The sequence below is a fragment of the Ovis aries genome, chromosome 8 (assembly GCF_016772045.2).
Source record: "Ovis aries strain OAR_USU_Benz2616 breed Rambouillet chromosome 8, ARS-UI_Ramb_v3.0, whole genome shotgun sequence".
In the NCBI taxonomy this organism is placed as follows: Eukaryota; Metazoa; Chordata; class Mammalia; order Artiodactyla; family Bovidae; genus Ovis; species Ovis aries.
The window spans coordinates 39,993,319-40,010,444 of record NC_056061.1 but is presented as its reverse complement, the minus strand read 5'-3'; the positions used below and the strand labels follow the sequence as shown (position 1 = coordinate 40,010,444).

General features: G+C 41.0%; 1 protein-coding gene across 10 annotated transcripts in view; it reads left to right on the top strand.

Moving 5' to 3' along the window:
* Positions 1-17,126, top strand: part of KLHL32 (kelch like family member 32) — a 219,816-nt gene that overhangs the window by 87,897 nt on the left and 114,793 nt on the right. For 6 of the 10 annotated variants that reach the window (XM_012182743.5, XM_004011259.6, XM_060419228.1 and 3 more), the window contains one exon: positions 4,046-4,153. The exons of the other annotated variants lie outside the window; for them this stretch is intronic. In XM_012182743.5, the coding sequence (XP_012038133.1) occupies positions 4,046-4,153 (108 nt within the window). Of the gene's footprint in view, positions 1-4,045; positions 4,154-17,126 lie in introns of those variants that run through there. 10 annotated transcript variants of the gene reach the window in all.

The window sequence follows — 17,126 nt, the reverse complement described above, 5'->3', positions numbered from 1 at the left end:
CTCTTCTGTCCATGGGATTTCCAAGCAAGAATACTGGAGTGGGTTGCCATTTCCTTCTCCAGGGGTTCTTCCCAACCCAGGGATCAAACCCACTTCTCCTGCATTGGCAGACAGATTCTTTACCACCCCCCAGAAAGAATAATGGACCATCAATTAAATCCACTCATCCCATACATATTAATTTAAAACATAAAGAATTGGGAAGATCAAAAATGAATTTGTCAGAATAAAATATTGCTATAATATGAATATTAATCCATTGGCAAAACAAAAAAATCACTTTTTAAAATTAAAAATATTTAGTATGAGCTTAAATAGTACTCTCATGTTCAGTAATTTGCTTGAAGGACTCATATAACTCACTGAAAGCTTGTATACTCACAGATATGGCTTATTACAGGGGATACAAATAAGAACCTTTGTCTGAGGAGGCCTTACAAATATCTGTGAAAAGAAGAGACGCGAAAAGGAAAGGAGAAAAGGAAAGATATACCCATTTGAATGCAGAGTTCCAAAGAATGGTAAGGAGAGATAAGAAAGCCTTCCTCAGTGATCAATGCAAAGAAATAGAGGAAAACAATAGAATGAGAAAGACTAGAGATCTCGTCAAGGAAATTAGAGATACCAAGGGAACATTTCATGCAAAGATGGGCTCAATATAAAGGACAGAAATGGTATGGACCTAACAGAAGCAGAAGATATTAAGAAGAGGCAGCAAGAATACACAGAAGAACCGTACAAAAAAGATCTTCACGACCCAGATAAGTGATCACTCACCTAGAACCAGACATCCTGGAATGTGAAGTCAAGTGGGGCTTAGAAAACATCACTATGAACAAAGCTAGTGGAGATGATGGAATTCCAGGTGAGCTATTTCATATCCTAACAGATGATGCTGTGAAAATGCTGCACTCAATATGGCAGCAAATTTGAAAAACTCATCAGTGGGCACAGGACTGAAAAAGGTCAGTTTTCATTCCAGTCCCAAAGAAAGGCAATGCCAAAGGGTGCTCAAACTACCACACAATTAATTCATCTCACATTCTAGTAAAGTAATGCTCAAAATTCTCCAAGCCACGCTTCAATAGTATGTGAACTGTGAACTTCCAGATGTTGAAGCTGGATTTAGAAAAGTCAGAGGGATCAGAGATCAAATTGCTAACATCTGTTGGATTATCGAAAAGCAAGAGAGTTCCAGAAACACATCTATTTCTGCTTTATTGACTATGCCAAAGCCTTTCACTATGTGGATCACCACAAACTGTTGAAAATTCTGAAAGAGATGAGAATACCAGACCACCTGACCTGCCTCCTGAGAAACCTGTATGCAGGTCAGGAAGCAATAGTTAGAACTGGACATGGAACAACAGACTAGTTCCAAATCAGGAAAGGAGTACATCAAGGCTGTACATTGTCACCCTGCTTATTTAACTTATATGCGGAGTACATTATGAGAAATGTTGGGCTTGATGAAGCATAGCTGGAATCAAGATTCCTGGGAGAAATCTCAATAACCTCAGATATGCAAATGAAACCACCCTTATGGCAGAAAGCAAAGAAAAACTAAAGAGCCTCTTAATGAAAGTGAAAAGGAGAATGAAAAAGTTGGCCTAAAACTCAACATTCAGAAAACTAAGATCATGGCATCTGGTCCCATCACTTCATGGGAAATAGATGGGGAAACAGTGAGATACTTAATTTTGGGGAGCTCCAAAATCACTGCAGATGGTGACTGCAGCCATGAAATTAAAAGACACTTGCTCCTTGGAAGAAAAGTTTGGACTAACCTAGACAGCGTATTAAAAAACAGAGACATTACTTTGCCAACAGAGGTCCATCTAGTCGAGGCTATGGTTTTTCCAGTAGTCATGTATGGATGTGAGAGTTGGACCATAAAGAAAGGTGAGTGCCGAAGAATTGATGCTTTTGAACTGTGCTGTTGGAGAAGACTCTTGAGAGTCCCTTGGACTGCAAGGAGATCCAGCCAGTCCATCCTAAAGGAAATCAGTCCTGAATATTTACTGGAAGGACTGATGTTGAAACTGAAACTCCAATACTTTGGCCACCTGATGTGAAGGACTATTTGAAAACACCCTGATGCTGGGAAAGATTAAAGGACGGGAGGAGAAGGGGATGACAGAGGATGAGACAGTTGCATGGCATCACCGACTCAATGGACATGAGTTTGAATAAACTCCAGTAGTTGGTGATGGACACGTAGGCCTGGCGTGCTGCTGTTCATGGGGTCACAAAGACTTGGACATGATTGAGTGACTGAACTGAACAAATCAGAACCAGCCAAGGGAAGAGACACAAAGGGCAGAGTTCAGAAAGGGACCCAACATGGAGCATTTGGCCCTCCTCCGCCTGTGGAGTCCTAGCCTTACCCACTCTTGACCAGACTCTGTGACAGTATGCACAGGGGACTGCCAACCAGGGAAGCTCTCTCAAGTTTTTGGTGTCCAGAGTTTTTATTGGTGTTTACTCACAGTCATCCTATGTGGCTGACCTTTTATCTCTAGCCTCTCCTGGAGGTCAGACTACCTTTGGTCTCTTACCCTCAACTGATACTGTGTGAACCAAAGCTCCCGTCACAAATCATGTTGTTATACTGTCAGTGGCCATAGCCCCAGAGAACAGAGGTGCTCCTTTCAGTCAGGATATTCTTAGGCCCAGAGAGGTCCTTTGGATAAGGTTAATTCTTCACTACCTAAAGGTTCAGTTTTCTAAATAGTGTATTTCATCATCAGTGGTCCAAAATAGAATATTTTCTTTATTACCTGTAAGTCGAACTTGTTATAGGTGTACAAATTAGTGCTTTTCAGTGTTTTAAACTGTATTTATTTATTGTTGGTTGTACCACGTGGCTTGTTGGATCTTAGTTCCCTGGCCAGGGGTCGAACGCATGCCCTTGGCAGTGAAAGTACGGAATCCTAGCCACTGGACTGCCAGGAAATTCCTGCATTTTTTTAAATTTCAAAGTTTTCATTTGACAAACTGATTTTTAATCAGTTGGCCATTTGGAGAACTGGTTTGGGGGCACCATGGGCAGATTGATTTTCACTGAGTATCTTAAGACAGTGGTTCTCAGATTCTGGTAAGCTTCCGAGTCACTTGGATGGCCTATTACAGCTCAGGTTACTGTTAGCCCCCCAGGCTCCCCTGTCCATGGGATTTCTCAGGCAAAAATCTTGGAGTGGGTTGCGATTTCCTTCTCCAGGTCTAGGTTGCTGCTGCTGCTGCTGCTAAGTCGCTTCAGTCGTGCCTGACTCTGTGCGACCCCCGTAGATGGCAGCCCACCAGGCTTCTCTGTCCCTGGGATTCTCCAAACAAGAATACTTGAGTGGGTTGCCATTTCCTTCTCCAATGCATGCATGCATGCTAAGTCGCTTCAGTCGTGTCCAACTCTGTGAGACCCTATGGACAGCAGCCCACGAGGCCCCTCTGTCCACAGGATTCTCTAGGTAAGAACACTGGAGTGGGTTGCCATTTCCTTCTCCAAGATCTAAGTTAGAGCCCCATTAAATTTACACTCTAAGGAGTTCCCAGCAGATGCTAATGTTGCTGACCCAGGGGCCACACTTTGAGAACCACTGGAATATAGAGTGTGATGTATGTCAGGTGTGAGGAAAGAGATGCGTCACTGAAATGAGACAGGGAAAAGGCAGAGAAGTCAGGGAACAAGGCACTGCTTCCCATGTCCTGTTGGCAAGAACGTTTGGGAATGCTTCCCATTTCAGGTTAGCTCTGGGACCCCAGGATGGAGACAGTGAGTTCAGGGAGAGAACCTGAACCCAAGTCACCTCCAGAGAACAGCTGCGGGATTCGATGCTGCTCTGTGTATGAGGCACGCAGGGCCCTTTGTGTGTTACTGTAACTGGACACCAGAGTGATTTGCAGGGGCTTGTGTGAAGGAAGCCTTATAGAAGCATTTCAGAAACCAAAATCAATCTTTAACTTGTTTCTTTCTTAGTTTCTCTAGGACTTCATTGTGTTCCCTTGCTTTTTAAGTCCCGTAACTGTCTTCCTTTCTCTCCTACCTCAGGCCATGTTCAGTCTTTGTATGGTGGAAAGTGGTGCTGACGAGGTGAATTTACACGGTGTGACCAGTCTTGGCTTAAAGCAGGCTCTGGAGTTTGCATACACAGGACAGGTATGGTACCAGATGTCATCCGAGAGGCTTGACCTCACATGGCCAGAGGAGATTATCCTTGAGGAATGAGGTCTAGGTATTTTTCTTGTTATTCATGTCAATGTTAAAAAAAGTTTTGCCTCCACTTAATAACTAAAATAATAGAAAGGTAAGTAGAACACTTTGATTTTGAATATGACCCAGGAAACATAGTATTTTAATCTTAGCTCAGTGGCTTGCTGATATGATTTTTAAATATCCTAAGGGATTATCATATGGGAAAGAGTTTGCAAGATAACTCAAATTTTCGTTGTTATCAGTTCACTGAAGCTCAGTGACTCAATCATGGCTTTATTGACCAAAAGTGAAAGTGAAGTGACTCAGTCGTGTCCGACTCTTTGCGACCCGGTAGACTGTAGCCTATCAGGCTCCTCTGTCCATGGGATTCTCCAGGCAAGAATACTGGAGTGGGTTGCCGTTTCCTCCTCCAGGGGATCTTCCCGACCCAGGGATCCAACCCAGGTCTCCCGCATTGCGGGCAGATGCTTTAACCTCTGAGCCACCAGGGAAGTCCAAAAGACCAAATTAAAGCTTTAAAGAACTTTGTCTAACATCTTGGCACCCTATCCTCTCCATTTATTTCAGGGTCAGGACCTCAGATTAGAATGTGATGGTTTAAAATCCAAAGTTTGTTCAGCACTAAAATCATTAGAGGACCTACAGGAATCTCCAGAGAACATTCATTTTATTTCTTGCTTTTTATTTTTTTATTTATTTATTTATTTTTAATTTAAAAATCTTTCATTCTTACATGCTTTCCCAAACATGAACCCCCCCTCCCACCTCCCTCCCCATAACATCTCTCTGGGTCATCCCCATGCACCAACCCCAAGCATGCTGTATCCTGCGTCAGACATAGACTGGCGATTCGATTCTTACATGATAGTATACATGTTAGAATGCCATTCTCCCAAATCATCCCACCCTCTCCCTCTCCCTCTGAGTCCAAAAGTCCGTTATACACATCTGTGTCTTTTTTGCTGTCTTGCATACAGGGTCGTCATTGGCATCTTTCTAAATTCCATATATATGTGTTAGTATACTGTATTGGTGTTTTTCTTTCTGGCTTACTTCACTCTGTATAATCGGCTCCAGTTTCATCCATCTCATCAGAACTGATTCAAATGAATTCTTTTTCATGGCTGAGTAATACTCCATTGTGTATATGTACCACAGCTTTCTTATCCATTCATCTGCTGATGGACATCTAGGTTGTTTCCATGTCCTGGCTATTATAAACAGTGCTGCGATGAACATTGGGGTACATGTGTCTCTTTCAATTCTGGTTTCCTCGGTGTGTATGCCCAGCAGTGGGATTGCTGGGTCATAAGGTAGTTCTATTTGCAATTTTTTTTCTTGCTTTTTAAATGAAAGAATAATAGTGACAACTAATATATGTTAGTGTATGACTATCAGAGAAAATCAAAACAAAACTGCATGTGAACAGTATGAACAGAGATCTGAAGCTTTATCTTTCTTACCTAGTTGTATGTTAGTGAAACAACTATAAGAACACACGAAACCCATCCTTATAAAATAATTTTTAAATTGAGATGTAATTTTTTTAAGATTTATTTTTGATGTGGAGCATTTTTAAAAGTCTTTGTTGAATCTGTTGCAATATTGCTTCTGTTATTTATGGTCTGGTTTTTTGGCTACGAGGCATGTGCGATCTTAGCTTCCAGATCAGGAATCGAACCTGCAGTCCCTGCATTGGAAAGTGAAGTTCTAAGCAATGGACTGCCAGGGACGTCCCAATTGAGATGTAACTGACATATAACATTGTATTAGTTGTAGGTACACAACAGAATGATTTTCATTATGTACAACAGAATGATTTACAACAAAATAATTACTGTAATAAGTTTTAATTAATGTCTGTCACCACACAAAGTTGACAGATTTTTTGTGTGATGAGGACTTTTAAAATCTCCTTTCATAGCATGTTTTAGATATACAGTACAGTATTGTTAACTATAGTTGCCAAGTTATACATTAGAACCCAGGACTTATTTATCTTAAAACTTTTATATCTTATAAAAGTTTGTACCTTTGACCCCCCTTCACCCATTTTGCCCACCCTCATCACCCCCTACTTTCATTTGAGAGCTACTCAACTACGTTAGACCAGATACCGAGTAGTTATTTATCTTCTTTTATAGAGTTTTGTTCTTTAATTTCATTTCATCCAACTTATGTTCAGTGTCTTCTGTGCTAAAATAAGGGCTGCTTCTTTTGGCAGGCTCACATCCTGGTGGGGGAGAGTCATATACATAATTCCATGTCCTCGCTGTGGTGGGAGGCATAATAGCAGAATACGAGACACAGTGGGGACAGAGAAGAGGATGTGGTTAACTCGGTTCCTCAGTGCAAACCTTCACACAGAAGGTGGTATTTGGGTCTTGAAAAATGTTGGGAGTTCAGTTTTTTACTAGCATTCTTTCTTCAGAGGCATATTAAGGTATATGATATTGTTCATTCTCTTTTCTAGAACTGGTAGAATTTGAGATAGGTTTATAGAATAACTGGGGCAGCTCTGGCAACTGGAATGAAAACAGTAGGTAGAAAGGAAAAAAAATCAGCAATAAAGTAGTGGGTACAAAGGAGCATACAAAGGAGATGGATCACACATTCAGGATCAGCCCAGCCAAATTTCATGCCTTGAGAAAGCAGATAGTGATAGTTCACAGAGTTGTCAAAACATATTCCTAGTGAGGTGAGTGAATAACGTGTTGTGTGCTGTTTAGCTTATAGATGTAAAGAAAGACACCAGCTCTAGTTTGTGTCTTGTGTGTATTTTTCTCTCCGCACCTGAGTTACAGCTACACCTGCATTTGCCTATGTCTAAAGTACGTTTGATAACCCATAGCTCATACTTCACTGATGACCAATGGGGATACAATAGTAAATATTGTTTTTTATAAACCTACCCAAATAAGAACTCTTATACTTAGATGCCTTAGCAACAAAATGCCTTAAGCTTAAAGGCTATAAGAGTGCAAAGCGTGTTTGAATCACTGGTAAATGACAGAGCTAAAAACTGCTATGAATGCTGAGGTAGAACACTCAGACGTAAGAGGCTGCCTTATTGTTTGCCTTGCTTGTTTTGTGGTTTCTTTCGCAATGGTTAAGTTCACATATGTATTAAATATTTGTATAAACTTCTGTATATATAAACTTGTATATCCATTTATATACTTATGTATTTCCTTACCCTGAAAGTCCGCTTTTCTTCACCTGTTCATCTCTCCCCCTCTCCCCTTGACAACCAAGAGCAGATTTTTTTTTTTACTGTTTCTGTAGCTTTGTCTTCTGAAAAATATCATATACTTTTTAGAATCATACAGTATGTAGACTTTTCAGATTGGCTTCTTTCACTTAGCAATATGCATTTAAGTTTCCTCTGTGCCTTTTATGACTTGATAGATCATTTTTATTGCTGAGTACCATTCCATTGCATGGATATATGAAGGGCATCTTGGTTGCTTCCAGTTTTTGGTGATTATGATGAAGTTTTATATATATACATACACACACACACACACATGCACACATATACACAGATATAGTATATACAGACATTGGAAAAAGACCCTGATGCTGAGAAAGATTGGGGGCAGGAGGAGAAGGGAGAGACAGGATGAGATGGTTGGATGGCATCACCAACTCAGTGGACAGGAGTTTGAGCAAGCTCTGGGAGATGGTGAAGGGACAGGGAAGCCTGGCATGCTACAGTCCATGGGGTCACAAAGAGTTGGACATGACTTAGCGACTGAACAACAATACACAGACAAAGTGTGTGTCTGTGTGTATAGTGTACCTGTGGCACAAAGGACCTGTGAAACTTGAGCTGAAGGTTAGGGCATTAGGGGAGCTGACTTTTGAAGGGCAGTGAAAGTTGCTGTCGTGTCTGACTCTTTGCGACCCCATGGACTATGCAGTTTATGGAATTCTCCAGGCCACAACACTGGAGTGGGTAGCCATTCCCTTTTCCAGGGGACTTCCCCAACCCAGCAATCGAACCCAGGTCTCCTGCATTGCAGACAGATTCTTTACCAGGTGAGCTACAAGGGAAGCCCTTTGAAGGGTAAGGAGACTGCTAGGGAATAGGGAAGAAGTTTGCAGAAGAACAAATGTGTGTGTGTGTGCACTTAAAAACAAAGTTCTAGGGGGAGACTTGAGTTGCATTCATTCTTGATGCTGCGTCTATACAGAGGTGACAGTCCTGCAGCATATACAGCAGCAACTCATCTTTTCAGACTGTGCACTGAAGGGACAGGAAGTTGGCTCTCATTTCATGGAGCAGCCTCTGCAAGAACAAGGGCACTGCCCCAGGCATTTCATGTGTGCTGTGTAGCCTAATACTCTAGACAGCTCTGAGGAATTTTGTGATCCTGTTGTAAAGACAACAAGCCCTGGAAGGTGCAGTAAATGACTAAGATCAATCTCCCAGGTTTGACCCAGTGAGTCAAACCCAGTCCTCTTAATTTTGAATCCTTTTCGTTTATTCTTAACCCTTTCTTAATGCTCTATGTCATTAAGAAAAAAATAAGTCATATTTGTTATACCTTGATTGAGGAGGTGGGGAAGTATTTGGACGTTTTAGAAAGCGAACTCTTTTTGATGGTTCTCCCGACCTGGGTGCATTTCCAGTGCTGAGTTCATGAGGGCTTTGAGTTGCTGCATTTGTACTTTGTATGTGATTATTTTTTGCTGCAGAGTGGAAGTTGGTACAGTCTTTCTTGAACAACATCCATGGCAGTTTGGTTTCTTAAACACCAAAGTGACTTTATGATAAATCTGTTTTCTCTTTGAAACATGAACATAGATGATGGCAAAAAATGGAATTGTAGTATACTTGGGAAATGCAAAAAAAGCTTTGTCTTACTCTAGTAATGAAATGAACATTAAGCAAAGAGTTTAGAATAAAAACATGAATAAAAGCATGGTTCTTCAATTTCTTACTTGTTATTTACTATTGTGGACATTTGCTGAAAGATGGTCTTCAGCCATGATATGTATGTAGATTTGTAAAAATCTTGAGTTAACATTTAAATTATCTACTTAAGCTATTCCTACTGATAGTTGATTATACCTTCAGTCTGTTGTAGTAAGCATAGTATAAAATGTTAAGTATTTTAAGTGCCTGAAAATCGTTACTGCCTTGGGAAGGAAATTGAAAGTATAGAGTGGGTGTGATGAATGAGTACCACTGTGTAACAAGGTGTGTGTGTGTGTGTTCCTCCTACACACTGTTCTAAAGCATAGCCTTCTCAAAATTGGTCACAGATATCATCCAGGAAGTTTTAAAGAAAAAATCAAATTGTCCTCCTAATGCTTATACATCCTCTGAAAATGCATGCACTTTTCTTATCAAGGCACACACACACTCTGGCTTCACGCTAGTTAGAGGCGTGCCCTTCCTGTGGGAACACCCTGCTTGGGTCACAGCCTGAGCAGAGCCCCGCATGCGTGGCAGTGCTCGTGGGTGACCCTGCACAGCTCTACACAGCGGAACTGGCCATGGAGAGCAGAGGAGCCAGACTGCAGGTCCTATTCTGGGCTGGCTCCAGGAGCTAGGCTAAAAGCAAAGGGGATGATGCAAAATTGTCACTGGGCAGATCTGCCGTAGGGAGAAAAAGATAAAGTGAACCTGAAAACGCCACCTTTTACTTACTGGTGAGCAAAGGGAATCCTGTTCCCCTGCTGTCCCTCAATCTCCTTGCTTTCCAACTCTGGCCAGAAATCCATTCCTATTTCAGCCCAGTCCTGATAGAAGAGACATGAAAAAGAAGGGGGGAAAACTGTCTAGGGATGGGAGGAGTGAAGGAGGCTCAGGAGTGATGGGATATATATATATATAGATAAGGTATAATTGGATTCACAGTACAGTTGTTCTGTAATACTGACTATTGTACTACAGAAACCAACACACACACACAAAAAAAGAAAGAAACCAACACAAAATTATAAAGCAGCTTTCCACCACTTAAAAAAAAATAAGACTTTTTTACAAAAAGAGGTTGGTATTGACATATGCACACTACTATATATACAATAGATAACCAGCAAGTCCCCACTGTATAGCACAGGGAACTCTACTGAGTACTTTGTAATGACATATATGGGAAAAGAATCTAAAAAAGAGTGGATATATTTATATGTATGACTAATTCACTTTGCTATACAGCAGAAACTAACACAAGATTTTAAACCAACTACACTTCAAAAAAATTTTTTTAAAAGAAGGATTCTAATGGAGATGTTACTTGCCTCAGATGATGCCTCAGAAAACCCAGCCAGTCAGTGAGGAACACCTGACATCAAGACCCTTTCATAAAGATACGAGCACTGCTCAGCAAGTGTAAGTGAAAAAAAAAGTGAAAGCGTTAGTAACTCAGTTGTGTCCGACTTTTTGTGACCCCATGGACTATAGCCCACCAGGTTCCTCTGTCCGTGAAATTTTCCAGGCAAGAATACTTGAGTGGGTAGCTATTCCTTTCTCTAGGGGATCTTCCTAACCCAGGGATCAGACCCAGGTCTTATGCATTGCAGGCAGATTCTTTACTAGCTGAGCTATCAGGGACTAAATGCCTTCCATATAGTAGAGCAAGGGGTTCAAGCTTGTTAGCTTCCTCTTAACTTTCCTGAGAACTCTCCATTCCATGTGTTTTGTCCCTTGCTGCCCGATGGAGCATTTCCAGAAACCCAGTGAAGAGGGAAACTGTGCCCTCAATGATAGGTTTGTAATCCCCTTTGAATTTCCCAGAGTACCCCTCTGCTAAGTCACTTCAGTCGTGTCCGACTGTGTGTGACCCCATAGACAGCAGCCCACCAGGCTCCTCCATCCCTGGGATTCTCCAGGCAAGAACACTGGAGTGGGTTGCCATTGCCTTCTCCAATGCATGAAAGTGAAAAGTGAAAGGGAAGTCGCTCAGTTGTGTCCGACTCTTAGCAACCCCATGGACTGCAGCCTACCAGGTTCCTCCGCCCATGGGATTTTCTAGGCAAGAGTACTGGAGTGGGGTGCCATTGCCTTCTCTGACCCCTCTAGGTACTGCTAACTTTGTCGGCCATGAACCAGGCACATTGTATCTGGGCAGATGAAGAGTATTTTTTGATATCTGTTGTTCCCTTGCTTTTCTTTTCATATTCAGCAGCTCCAGCCTCTGGTTCCTCAGCATCATGGAAGAACCTATCTCTATGGGGACACACATCCTGATTACCATTCTCTGGTGCAGAGAATGCTTTAGTAGAATCTTCACAAGGACATTTTGTACAACTATTAGTATTAATATTTTGAACGCTTTGGAAATCTAGGAAAGTATGATACTCTGTGAAGTGAGAAAGACTTTTTTTAGCTATAACTGTGCTCATGTAATCAAGAATTGAAAACTAGAAGACATAGCTCCTTAATTTTCTTGCTCTTGTGTAGTCAGGGTTTTCTTCCTGATTCTCATTTGTTTATTTAATGTGTTCACGTGACTTTTTTATAGCCCTGATAAGGCAGACACTGTAGCCTTATTTTGATGATCATTGAAAGTGTATTTTTTCTCTGCAGTGGAATACTTTTCTCTGGAGACCTGTGTGTCAGGCCTGGCAGCAGAGTGACAGGAATCTTAATTGGAACTGCCTTCTCATAAACTATTCCTTCAGGAAAGGATGTGTCACTTTACATGAGAAAAAGTCCCCATCAGATTTACTTATTATGAACATAACCTGGTGGAACTAAATGTTATTAGCACATGGAAAAAATCTGGGAGAAATATTTTTTAAATGCTTCTCTTGGGAGTAGCATTAGGACCATTCATTGGTTTAAATATTTTAGCTGCAAAATTCTTTTTTCACCTGGCAGTACCTCCAGAAGCCTGGCAAGCAAGAGGCCCCCAGGGTATGCACCCTGTGCCCTAGGTTCCAGAGCACACAGTCTACAATCCACAGTCTAAGGAAGAATATTTTGAATTGTGCAGAAAGTGATTATTTTCTTCTTACCTTAATTCTTGCAGAGTTGTGCCAGAGTCCATAACTGGATTGTTGACACAGAAAAGTTTGAGAAGAGTGAAATGAAGGGGAAAAGTTTGAATTCCATCAGTGAGTTTTCACGTTCTTAGATCTTTTGAAATTCTATAGTATTGCCTTTAGAGAGATTTTCTCTTTTTTTAATCAGAGGATTATTGAAACAAATGAGCAGATGTGTCTGCTTAATGTTTTGGGGTGAGGATGTTACCATGGGTGGTTTCCTAGAAAGTGTCAACCTACTTGACAGACAGGAACCATAGGCCAGATGAAATTTTTATGGCTTCTCCGGATGTCAAGTAAAATGATAAATCCTTGATTTGGTTGGGTAGTCAAAACTATAGGGACAGGTTGGGGACCTAAACATTTATTTTGAAAAACTGAGAAGTGAGATTTTAAAAGTTCCAATCCTGCCTGACCCCAGAAGCTTACTTTTTTCAGCCGAGGACCCAAGAACAGTGTCACTGGACCCAAAGCCTATCTGTTCCTCGTGGTCGACAGCGATTCAAAGTGAAGGTCTGTGAAAGCCCCTGCGTGTAGAGCAGGGTCAGTTTTAACTGACAGTTTGCCTGTGCTAGCCTGTTATCCCTTTCAGTTCAGTACAGTCGCTCAGTCGTGTCTGACTCTTTGCGACCCCATGGACTGCAGCATGCCAGGCCTCCCTATCCATCACCAACCCCCAGAGTTTACTCAGACTTGAGTATTGACTCATATCCCTTTATCCCTCATGAAATCCCTGTGTGTGTCTGCTCAGAGAAGACTCAGGCTGTGGTTTGTACTGCAGGCATTATAGAGCCATCTGCTCAGCATAGCAATGTCTAAAATGTTGCAGAGTGAGGAAGTCTAACTGTGGCCACACTTCTGAGGTCAGCTTTCCAATTTGGTAATAAAACTGATTATTTTGATTTTTTAAAAAAGTATTTCCTGGCCTTTTCTTAATAATTTGTAAATTTAGGATTTCTTAGTTGTCTGATAGTCACTCTGCAGAAACAGAGTGGGCCCCTCACCCACTCAGCATTTGATGCAGTGTTGAGACTGATAACAGCACACGTGGACCAAGAGGATAGGAAAGGGTTTGTCACTCACATGGTGAGGCTTTCAGGGCTAGGAGGGTGGGTTCCAGTAGGTCCAAATATGTCTTCGGAGGGCAAGGAGGGGTGCTTGATCAGCGTTGGTGTTTATTGTGGTAAGGTGGTAGGGCTGGAGGATTCTCCATGTAGCCAGAGGCTTGTGGTTTGAACTTTCCACCAGCATCAAGGGAGAGAGACCTCAAGACTTTTCCTGTATTTTCCCCCAGGTATGGAGCAAGCAGGAAAGAGGGAGTGGTGGGGCTTGAGAGCTGTCACCACACATCAAAAATGGAGATGGACTCCATTGCGTTAGTGTAGCATTTTGCTTGAGTGATAGTCACATTTTAGACACAGACATTTTTCTTTGGCACACTGTGAAACTCAGTCACTTGTTGAAAACAAAATGTGTTTGAACAGTATGCTCACAGCATTTATAATCTTTCTTGGTGTAAGTTCTGTGCTGCAGGACCCATTGTGGACCAAGGTACTTGCACTTACACGTACAGAACATGCACACTGATGCCACTCAGAGGGTCTCTGGATATCTTAGATAATATTAGATGACAAGGATGTGTGTGACCACTCTCTGTCTTAACCTTGTCTTCATTATACAAAACTTTATTTAAATGAGATGGATTTGTTCCTTGGGTCCTCCTCTCTCCCTCCCACACTCTACCTCCCATCCCCACCCTACTGCCAGGATGGTGAATAGAAAGAGAAGTGTTTCCTGTGTGCTCTTGATAATGGCTTTATTGTCACAAGTGGAAAAATAAACAATCCCTTCTTTTCTATTTGACGTCCTCCAAAGCTTACTCCTTGGAAGAAAAGTTATGACCAACCTAGATAGTATATTCAAAAGCAGAGACATTACTTTGCCGACTAAGGTCCGTCTAGTCAAGGCTATGGTTTTTCCAGTGGTCATGTATGGTTGTAAGAGTTGGACTGTGAAGAAAGCTGAGTGCCGAAGAATTGATGCTTTTGAACTGTGGTGTTGGAGAAGACTCTTGAGAGTCCCTTGGACTGCAAGATCCAACCAGTCCATTCTGAAGATCAAACCTGGGATTTCTTTGGAAGGAATGATGCTAAAGCTGAAACTCCAGTACTTTGGCCACCTCATGCGAAGAGTTGACTCATTGGAAAAGACTTTGACGCTGGGAGGGATTGGCGGCAGGAGGAGAAGGGGACGACAGAGGATGAGATGGCTGGATGGCATCACTGACTCGATGGACATGAATCTGAGTGAACTCCGGGAGTTGGTGATGGACAGGGAGGCCTGGTGTGCTGCGATTCATGGGGTCTCAAAGAGTCAGACAGGACTGAGCGACTGAACTGACTGAACTGAAAATAGAGTTCAATTCTGGGCTTAGGGTTTTATAAACAAGTTTTTCACTTATTTACATGTCTGTCTTCCCACGTGGCTCAGTGGTAAATAGTCTGCTTGCCAATGCAGGAGACTCGGGTTCAATCCTTGGGTTAGGAAGATTCCCTGGAGAAGAAAATGGCAACCCACTCCAGTATTCTTGCCTGAAGGATCCCATGGACAGAGGAGCCTCGATGAGCTTCAGTCCATAGTGTTGCAAAGAGTTGGACACAACTGAGCTTGCACGCACACGCGTGTCCATCGGGGCACTCAGATGTGCAGGACTGAGGGCAGTTCTTTGCATTTTTGGCTGTCCTGTTCCTTGCCTGGCTACTGTCCAATAAAGGCCAATAGTATCCCCCTTCCTGGGACAACTAAAAATATCTATATGCATTTCCAAATTGCTACCTACAAGGTTGTACTGCCTGCTTTAAGAACCACTGCTCATCTACTCTAAATCTTACATCTAGATCAAGATATCAAGGGAGAAAATCAGAAAACTGCATCTGAATTTTGAAGAATCTCTATTAACTTTTACTTTTTATGCAAAGTTTACAAAATACACTTATGTTGGTATTAAAAGTATCACCAGGTAGGTCATTCAATGATGGTCATAATGTCTGAAGGAAATTTTCCATTAGGTCTCAGGGCCTGGAGAATCTAGAGTTAATTTCAGTATTTTCATCTTTTTATCTTGTATTAGGCTACATTTTCTGTTTTGATTTTAATGCTAGGAGGCTTAGAGCTGTATTTGCAGGCCATTATTAATAGTTATGAAGACATATATACATATATACACACACATATCTCCTCTCAACATCACATTGTTTCCTATTTTCTCCTGGCTCGAATTACATTTCTAGTCTTTAAATGCTTGTATTGGTGCCTCAGATCCTTCTGAAAATGAGTATATGTAAATAAGAAAAGTGAATAAAAACATTTAGGAGCTCTATCTGAAATTTTCTGGAATCCCAGGGGGTACTTTAATGTTATTTAGGCATGAATGAAGTGGTGCTACACCTTGTTAGTTCTGCCTCCAAAAATGAAGTGTCTCCAGAATCCCAGGTTGTTCCACAAATAAGCCATTCTGCTTGCTTCCTAAAATTTTTCCACCCCTATTTTCAGAACTGAAATTAAGAAGTGTGCTAATTTTGTAAAGATAAATTACTATTTTTCATCTTTTGAAAATGAAAAAGATCACCCAGATGTTTATACAAACATAAAGAATGAAAGTGAAAAGCCATATTCACTCAAATTCTCACTAGCATACTGTATGTTATTTTTCTGTCCTTTCCCCCTGGCCTTTCCCCATCTCCTGAGTAATTTAATATAGATTTTTTGTGATTATAATTTAATGTCTTTTCTGGAATTAGATAAAAGTACATTTATCCATAAATTCATAGTATATGCTGCTTTATTGTAATACAGGTTTTTAAAATAGATTTGGATTATTTAAAATAAATTTGTAGACCTGGAATCACTTGATCAAGAAGAACATATTTTTTGTGAGAGTGCCTTCTGAAGTTTTGCAGCAGCTGCTGTTGGATAGTGAATTTTATAAACTTCTTGTCTTAAAAAAGAATTCTTGAGCCCTCTGCTGGAAGCGTTTAGTATTTCTATTGAGTTAGTAATAGATGGGAGTTTTATAATTCTCAATGTAAGATTTTTGAAAAGAAAACAACCTGATAGCAAACATATGTGGGCTTCGTGGTTAATGTCAAGATAAAAACCTAACTAGCCAAACAAAACTTTTGAGAAGATTTATATTGCAAGTTGATATTCCATTTGAGTGGAATAATCATGCAGACATTTCAAATGAAGGGTTAATTCAAATGTATTGAATGTTCTAAGTTAATTTGTGAATATTTTCTTTGTACCTTTATAAAAAACCATTTCTAGTTTATCCTCAAATTGAGATCCATTAATTCAACAAATGGTTCATGAGCACCTACTATGTGTTCAGGACTCATAAGACGTTAGGGTTGTATTGATGGAAGTAATGCTTTCTCAAAGTGGGCTGAACGGTGAAATGACAGACCAACACACCATTGCATTTATTGGAAATGGGGCCTCAGTTGTTAGTGTATGGAGCATGTTGAAGTATCTGAGAACGCTCAGTGCTCTAAAAGTTACACTAGTTCGGAGAGAAGAATGAACTATTGAGCTGGAATACTTTATAGAGTACTACTTGCAGTTTACTTCGCAGGGAGAAAAGGTAGCCATTTGACATATGGTATTTGAATAGATGCAGCTCTTGAAAAATTGCTTATAACCATGTATCCTTATGTTATCATATGTGTATCAGGGTAGAAACAGTTTGGCACAACCCATAGAATACAACCACTGACCTAGAGGGGCTCAAGCATGATTCCAGCCTGTGGCAGCTTTAGAGAATTGTTGGCTGAATTGCACCACAAGTATCAACTCCACTGACTGTTGCTGGAAAAATTTAGCATTTTCACTTCAAGTTCAGATTCCCAAATCTCAG